The sequence below is a fragment of the Scyliorhinus torazame genome, chromosome 6 (assembly GCF_047496885.1).
Source record: "Scyliorhinus torazame isolate Kashiwa2021f chromosome 6, sScyTor2.1, whole genome shotgun sequence".
NCBI classification, from domain to species: Eukaryota; Metazoa; Chordata; class Chondrichthyes; order Carcharhiniformes; family Scyliorhinidae; genus Scyliorhinus; species Scyliorhinus torazame.
In genome coordinates this window covers 135,808,543-135,817,735 of record NC_092712.1, presented here as the reverse complement: position 1 = coordinate 135,817,735, position 9,193 = coordinate 135,808,543, and the positions used below count along the sequence as shown (strand labels likewise).

The following is a 9,193-nucleotide window of genomic DNA, read 5'->3' as shown; positions in this document are numbered from 1 at the left end:
AGTTCTGTCTATAGAATGCTGTTTATACCGTTTAGCATGCATGTAGTCCTGTGTTGAGGCTTCACAAGGTTGGCACCTCATTTTTAGATACACTTTGTGCTCCAGGCATACTTTTCTAGTTAATCTGGTAAGTAGATCATCGGGGCTCTACTAGCTCGGTCAGTAGTGGTTCTTCCAAGTCACTCTTGGTGGTGGACAATTAAGTCCCCCATTCAGAGTAAATTGTTGTGCCTTGCTGCCCTCGGTACTTCTTCCAAGTGGTGTTCAACATAGAGGAGTACTGTTTCACAGGGAGGGTACGAGATGGTAATCAGCAGGAGGTTTCCTTGTCCATGTTTGGCCATGGAATTCCTGGGATCCAAAGCCAATGTTGAAAACTCTCAGGGCCACTTTCTCCCATCTACATACCATTGTGCTGACCATCTGATGGATCAGGACTCACTTAGGGATGGTGATTGAGGACTCTGGGACATTCCTTAAAAGGTATGATTCTGTGAGTACGACTATCTTAACCTGTTCCTTGGCAAATTTGTGGGACAGCTCTCACAATTTTGGCACAAGATGTTAGTGAGGACAACTTTGCAAGGTTGACTTGGGCAGGGTGTCCATTAGTCATATATGAAGTAGGTGCTTGGATTGTTGTCTTATTTTTTTCCGTAGCAGTTTGAGTGGCTTGCTAGGCCACTTCAATGGGCGGTTCAGAGTTATTGCTGTGGATCTGGAGTCGCATTCAGATCAGAGCCTATAACCAATGAGCCAGTTGGGTATTTATGATAATCCAGTAGTTTCAGTCACCACTGCTGATGTTAGCTTTTTAATTTGAGACTTGTGTAAATCATTGAATTTAAATTCCCCACCATGTTTGTGGTGAGATTTGAGCTCAAAATCACCAAATGCCAAGCTTCTGGATTACTATTCCAGTAACATAACCATACTGCTGTAGCCATAGTGCAGCTGATCGCAAACAACGCATGCGAGAGCTGCAAATTGCAACACCATCTCAATGTGAAATTTGGACATTGTTTCTTCTTAATATGGCACACCTGGCACATTCATAAAATTGGATCTGCATAAAAAAGTAGCTTGTAAAGAAAGATGCACAATTTTCTACATATTTCACACCAATTCACATTTTATTCCAAAATTCAATTTTTAAATAATACAAAGCTGGATTTTTCCCATTTGATAAGGCTACATAGTTTGTACAGTATTTGGAAACATTGAAAATCAAAGATGCACAGCATCCCCTTTTATATATCTGTTTTCTTATTCATTTCAAAATGCTGGGATTCATTTTTGACCATAAATGTTTAGTAAAGATAATATATACATAGATATTTTTCAAGCTTTTTAAAATTCTGACATGTTATGACATTGAATGTGATTTGCACTGGAGCATAATATACACTTAACCGCCCACAGGACTACTGTGCACGGGTGCATAACAATCGTAATCACCTACAGGCTGCTTATAAGCACTGGGATGCGATAGGCCTCAAGAATACAGTTTTAAAAGTAATGTGCTATCAATTAAAAGCAAAAAACAAGCATATTCAAACACTGCAAATTGAAGCATAGCATTTAATATTCCTGTGCTTTTCGGAGGTGAAAAGAGGTAGATTCAAAAGGAAAAGTAAAGAAAATATCATCAGATGTTTCTGGTTTACAAACTAGAACTGATACAGGAACATATTGTTGTTGTCAAAAGCAATCAGTTCCATAAAATTGCCTGACACTGGTAGGGCAGAAGCCAGTAATTTGATGGGTAAATAATCATATGGTATAGTCCATCAAGGTGCCAGGATTGATTCTGGGCCTGAGCTGATTTAGCTGGTTTCAACCCTGGCAGGAATAAGAGTGCTCCAACTTGCCTCAATGCTCAGAGCTTAAAAGTACTAAAAATAGCTGCTGTTTCTGGTGCTGGTTGCTAGTCACTAGTTTCTGCTTGATAGTACATTTGATTGATCATTAGTTAAGGGAAGGATTATCTATAGTGTTTCCATTGATCAAGTTGCCTGCTGATGTTGTCTTACCTTGCACTTAGATGAGATACTGAAGGGTTGATGACTCCTGTGGAACTATATCCCAATGTCACTATTATTATTATGTGAGCCACTGCTGTCAGATGTACAAAATAAGGGAAATAAATGATTGAGCATGAAATAATAGCTAAAGGGCTAAGTGGTGCATAGTATCAGAGCATGTTTGAATACAGACTACACCAGCAAATGCATTCTCATTTCAACAATGTCTGATCTCAACTATGCCACAATGGAGAGGTGTGGACAGTAGTAGCTCAGATGTTTCACCACAATACAAGAGGATAACAGGAATTGACGATTGCCTCAGCCCGATTGCTTATGCCTCATCATAGTCAACTTCAGATGGTTACTGGCAAAGAGCTGAAGTGATTGCTTTCCCAGCCTCTTGCATCTGAATTGTGTATAGCATGATGAGACAGAAACATGGTAGTCCTCAACTGGTTACTTGAACCAATCTCCGATTACAGTGGTTTTATGAAAATGCTGTTCCAGATTATTTCCATAGCTTTTGTATTGTCAGCATCTCCCAACCCCTTCCACCACCCACAAGGAGAACTTCTCTTCCTCTTGATTAGGTTTCATATCAGTTCTGCAAATCGTTTAGTATCAAGATTATAGTGGAATTTATCCTGTTACCACCTTTAGGGTTACGGTAACCATATGACAAGCTGTTACGAATTGCATTTTCTACAGAGATCAGAATGGAAGAATACAGTCATTGTTAAGTGTTAAGGTGTTGCTCATGCTTCGGACTCTGCGCGGCAAAATCCCAATCTCTACCCAACAACTGTCAAGCAGAAACTAAGAATTTCCAGAAAAAGACAGCGAAAATCAGGCCTGTCTTCCCTAGAAACGCGTTCAAAAGTAACATTGGCCTAGAAATTGGTGATTTGACTAATGATGATAGGGATGTGGTGGGAGGATGCCTAAAAAAGGGTGGAGGAAATATCATTCTGGAATTGGAGGACACTTAAAACCTCAATCTGCCTTCTTTAGTTACTCTAAAATTTGAGTTGAAAGGGTGGTCATTGTCAGGATTCCTCACGCGAAGGAGAAAACGGGTAACTTTAACCTTACCATGTGTAAAATGTTTTACTCTTATTTGAATCAAAAAGTAGCAGTGAATTACAATGGTAGTCCCACTAACCATTGTGTTCTTTGAAACTGGGAGAATTAGATACGCACACAAGATATGTCAGTTCATTTTGTATGGCAATTGAGGATTTTACATTATTGCTTCTATAAAGTAGGAAATAAACTTAATTGTTACAGAAGCATAGACTTTACAGTGCAGAAGGCCATTCGGCCCATCAAGTCTGCACCGGTCCTTGGAAAGAGCACCCATTAAGCCCACGCCTCCACTCTATCGCCAAATCACAGTAACCCCACTGATGCACTAAGCGTCAAGAACCACAAAGACATGTGAGACTTTAACTAAGGATTTAATATACTACATGGGAGGCTTACCCGACACAGACGACCCCAGACAGAATGGGGCCGGTCCCAGAAGAGGGTTCTTATACATAACTCCCGGGGGAGTGGCTAAGGCGGAGCTCTCCGTGGCCAGGTCGGGTTACCTACCGGTGACCGAACCTCTACAGAGCTACAGTACAATACACAGTATTACCGGGCCACGTTACACACAACTATTATATACTATGTACAATGGTAGGGGAGTACAGTGGTGTATCACCACACCCACCTAACCCTTTGTTCACTAAGGGGCAATTTAGCATGACCAATCCACCTAACCTGCACATGTTTGGACTGTGAGAGGAAACCGTAGTACACGGGGAGAACGTGCAGACTCCACACAGGCAGTCACCCAAGGCCAGATTTGAAGCCAGTACCCTGGCACTGTGAGGCAGCAGTGCTAAACACTGTGCCACCATGCCACCCATATTTAAGGACTCCTATTCTAAAATGGAATAGTGGACTGAAGTAAACTTAAATAAATTATTGTTTAGTTTTAAATATATTAATCTTAAGCATGGTTTATTGTTTTATTCTGTGCATACTACTTTTTTTGAAGAAGGATGCTTTTTAGGATCCTGTACCTCAGGAGCAGAGCACAAAAACCTCTGACGTTCCCTCATAATAAACTTTCATATCTTGGTCCAAGTCAGAGCATGTGGAAAATTCAAATAAAATATAATAAATCTTCACAATTAGGTGAAATGTTATTTTCTACCATAATAGATAATAAGTGGTTTAAAAATTAGAACAAAAACATACCAAACATCTTTAAATTGTAATTTGAAATTTTGTAAAAAGAAATGGATTTTCTCATTCACTGGACATATTTTCAATATTGACACCAAAGTTAAAGACGTGAAAAATCCTCAGCCTTCTGTGCCATTCAAATGTAACCATGGTTGGAAGTGGAGTACAGCAGAATGGCTGAAAATTAAATCATGTACTCGAGGTTATAACCCTCCCCAGTGTTTCTTGTGGTCTTTTTGGTGAGTGAAACCTCTATCTGTCCCAAGAAAGTCCACTGATGTGGTGGAGGTGTGACCAGGGTTAAGCAGGGACAAGGAGTCAGTTCATTGGAAGTGTCCCTGCTTCCAGGCAGAGCAGGTCCCATGGCTGACATGTACCCGCCTGAATCCCCTCCAAAGTGGCAATTGTATGGCCTGCATTATGAGACACCTCACAACAACTTACAAAGATCCAAGGCGGGTGTAAAGTCTAAAGTCTCCAGAGTCCATGATGACCAATGGCTGATTTCCCCTTTGAAGGGGAGAGCTGACTGGTGGTGATTTAACCTGAGGGTCACCATGCCTCAGGCGAAGAGCAAGGTTCAGAAGGCAGGGCCTTCATGAATAACCTCAGCCGGTATGGGAGCCGGCTTAGCTCAGTTAGCTAAACAGCTGGCTTGTGATGCAGAGCAAGGCCTGCAGCGTGGGGAAGGCAGGTACAGAATAAGCAGCCCCTGTGGCTTGAATGTCCTCCAGTGAAATGTAATCTCTTCCTGACCAATGCTCCTTCTAAGGTCAAGCATTTTCTCAAAAGTGGCCACACAGACCACGCACAATTAAAGTTGACCCATTTACGCTAATGCACATGTGCAGCTACGCAAAATGCATTAAGGGGCTTGTGCATTTGCACAAATTACCCACATGTTCCTTAATCAATTAGAGCCAACACTCTCCCTGGCCTGATAGTACAGTGGGTTCAGGGTTCAGTGACAGAACTTAACATGCAGTGTTCACTAAGTGTAATTATCAGGATCACTCCCATGTTTTTCAGGACAAAGAAGAAAACCTTTATAAATTGTCTTGAGAATGAATAACGTGTTAAATGAGATGTTGTGTTGTCATATGCAGCCCGGGTGCACTAACTAACTTACCAAAAGGCATGTTTTAACTTTAAGTGGAACACGCTAATTTCCGACCATTGTTTGAAGAGGTCATCAGCTTAAAATTTACACAAGCAGGTATATGTCATTTCAGGCAAAAAATAGGACACAGCACAGCAATCTTCACTTCTACTCACATTACAGCGATCACAGACTGGGACAAAACTATTGTATTCTGATCATTATTCATTTTATGGTAACAATTATCTGTTTCGCTTATGTGTGTTTAATACTTAACAGCATAATGTTCATCACAAAACAACCTTTGTCATTTTTCCACTGCCCCAAAACAAACTGGGAGGAGATGAGCAGCATATTTAATTCTAAGTCATAACAGAGAGCTTAGGAAATGCAGAGCTCTTGTCAGTTCCCGTACCACTCCTCACGAAAGCACAGTCAGCCATTTCCTTTCATTCTTCTCCTTCTCTGGGAAGTACTCTCAACATCCTTCCTGGAGCTTGCTCCACACACTCCAACGCCAAGAAATCAACTTAAAGTGGATTGGATACATTTTTTTTTTAGTAAGTGCTGATAACGTCTTCATATGATTGTATCCATAGATGTCCCTTCTTACCATTACATAGATGGCTTTATAATTTACAGTAGATTTGTGTATTACAAATTTAATTTGCGATGTTGGCTAGTGAATACAATTGGTTATCCAGTATTGTGTCTGAGTTTGATAAATTGTTGAGCCACATGATTTTGTAACACAATGTTCATTTGAGTCCAATGGGTCAACTTTTTGTTACTGAGTAAATGAGACACTGTTTCTTCCCCAGTAAGGTCCATAGCTTTAATCCATCTCTGTTGCAGGTGCTTGCTCTGAGTTCACCACTGGATCATTTCCCCTTCCAACTGAAGCTGATGAACAACAATCAAGGCATTGTCAGTGGAATCGACTCAATCACATTTAAGTAGAGTGATTGTAAAATAGTAGTTTTGTATTGCTGTCCAATATTCTTAAGCCTACACGAGTATATCATTCCTCTTACTACACCACACCACCAAGGCTATCATTAGAATGGTTAGTAAAATGGGCACTGTGATGAGGATAATGAGGATCTTGTCAGGAGGGTCCTGGAAGCTTGTCATCTCCAAAGTACAATTTGAAAAGAAAAGTTTATGGGTATTAATTACGTAGTTTTCCGCTTGTGGATTCGGCCAGAAGCAGTCAACTTTTTCTATTAAGGACTCCATGCAATGCGAGAAAATATTGTAATGGCTGTGAATAAAAAAGACAAAGTTAATTAGCACATATATTCTGAAGATAATGTATAATGAATAAATGAGCTTATTATTGCATTTTATGGTAACTTATTGAACCAGCAAAGTCTCTGCAACTAGGAGGAGAAGTGACCATGAAATAAATAGTCTTTTCACCGAAAGGACAATAATCAGGCAGTGGATCGTACACCCAGTTTAGAACCTGCCTCGTTAAAAAATGAAATTCGGATATATCATGTAACAGGCAGGTGATCTGTTCTGCAATGAAAACACAGTGAAGAAGAAAATTCACATCCCATGTTGAAGCTAATGCTCACTGCACTGTCTGTGTCTCCAGCACATATTCCCCACAACCTCATAACTTAGGTACTTCTTTGAAGTGAGAAAAACAGTGTAAAACTGCAGTTCCAAATAAGTCATATTGGACTTCAAACGTTGGGTGCAATTTTACAGTTGCGTTGCGCTTAAGCGAGAGCACGACCCGGGCGTTACATTGCGGGCGAGGTCAAAATCAAGAACCGCGCCAGGAGCTGGTCCGTTTGTGATCTAACCAGCCCGCTCCCATTGGCGTAATCATGATCCCACCATGGCGTGGCGAGAAACCAATAAACACCACTTGAAGCCAATCTCCATACAATTAACGAGAATGACCCCTAACTAACGGCCTCCCGTGATCTACCTGCCTCCCAGCAAGTGGTCACGCGGGTGCCGAACAGTACAACTTTTAAAAAACTTGAAGTTGGCAGAATAGCTGCAGTTGGGAATCCAGGGAGGTGACTAACCATCCTTGATCACAGGCAATGAGCTCAGGGGCACTGGGGTTGCTGCCCTAGAGCTCGGGGGAGCCCCAAGGAGGGCAGCCTTGGTCGGTAGGGGGGGGGCAGTTGGTGATCGCCCCTGAGTTGGGGGTGGGGGGTGGGGGCAGGTGTGTCGCCCGTTGGTCTGCCATGCCACCACCTGGTTCGCGAGCACCCATTAGGGGGGCAATCCCAGCCCCTGCCTGTCAGTCCCACCGACCACATATAACTCCAACTGACCGTGGAGGCCTCTGGCCGCACGGCCGAAGGCTTTTGATAATAGTGAATTGGCAATCATAGTGAATTGGCAATCATAGTTAAGTAAATACTTCACAGCTCCCAAGTGGATTTCCGTGGATGGGCATGTCATGCAGCATGTGAAAGTTATTGCCTAGCATCCCAATCAGACCATGGGGCCTAGACACTATGCCTGAACACTGCAGGATGCAACACTACGAACGCAGCAGCCAACATCCGAAAACTCAGCGGTTGGGCCCCACCACCGGGGACATTTCCGTGACCAGAGGGTGGGTGTATGCACCGGGGAGAGGACCAGCACTTGGTCCAACTAAGGCTATGCGCGCCTGTCTGTGGTACAAGGTCTGGGGTCCGGTGATCAGGGGCCCACTCTGCAGTCGGGGGTGCATGGGCAGGACGTGTTGGATGGCAGGGGATGTAAGGAGGGGGGAGCATTGGGGGAATGGAGAGTCCCGGGGTGGAACACACCGCTGGTTGTCAGTCTCACACCCTCTTCAATTCTTTACAGCGATTACACAAGATGGATGATATCTTGGACCCTGTGGAAGCTGCCCTCGCAGTGCTGCTGATAGGCCAGATGCCAGAGGATGTGGCGGCAGGAGTGTCGACAGGCCTGACCCGGCCCCACACCCTGAGGATCCGACCCACAATCAGGCCAGAGAGGGACACAGAGGGGGAGGTCAGAGATGGCCCAGGGTGTGCAGGTGTCGCTGGTCTATTGAACATATGACGGACAGCATGTGCCGCAGGAGGTTCCGCCTCAACAAGATGGTGCAGCACCTATGCCATGTCCCTGCAGGCATGGCACCATGTGGAGGAGGAGGATACCCACTCTCGAACACCGCAGCTCTGAAAGTCTATGCCTGGGGGTCATTCCAGGCTCGAGCGGGGACTTGTGGACATTTCACAAGTTAGAGCTCACAAGTGCATCTTTGAGGTCACAGATGCCCTGTTTGCCAGGGCAGAAATCTATATAAACTTTGATCTGTACCAGGCCTTACAAGGTGACCGGGCAGCAGGATTCTCCACCATCGCAGGGTCGCCCCAGGTTCAAGGGTTAATACATAGCACACATGTCGCCTTGCAGACACTGGGCCATCAGGCTGTGCCAACATTAACAGCAAGGGGTTCCACTCCCTGAACATCCAGCTCATGTGTAACCATCACATGAAGATCATGCACATGTGCATGCTTCCCAGGGAGTGTGCACAACAGCTACATCCTGATGCAGTCGGACATCCCCGGCCACTTTGATGACCGCCCCAGAATGGCCAGTTGGCTCTTGGGGGATAAAGGATAGCCGCTGAGGACCTCCCTAATGATGCCAGTATGGAGGACGGCGACGATACAACGAGACCGGTGAGGCCACCCGTGCTGTCATTGAGCGGTGTACGGACTCCTCAAAATGCGGTTCTGATGCCTCGACCGCTCTGGTGGTTCACTACAGGACACCCTCCAGAGTATTGCCTGCTTTGTGGTGGTCTGCTGTGCCCTACACAACCTGGCAC

General features: G+C 44.1%; 1 protein-coding gene across 1 annotated transcript in view; it reads right to left on the bottom strand.

The window, feature by feature from the left end:
- Positions 1–1,114: 1,114 nt before the first annotated feature.
- LOC140425037 (receptor activity-modifying protein 3-like) overlaps positions 1,115–9,193 on the bottom strand; it is a 77,381-nt gene continuing 69,302 nt past the window's right edge. The window contains exon 4 of the mRNA XM_072508826.1: positions 1,115–6,628. Coding sequence (XP_072364927.1) covers positions 6,373–6,628 — 256 coding nt within the window. The 3' untranslated portion in view covers positions 1,115–6,372. The remainder of the gene's footprint in view (positions 6,629–9,193) is intronic.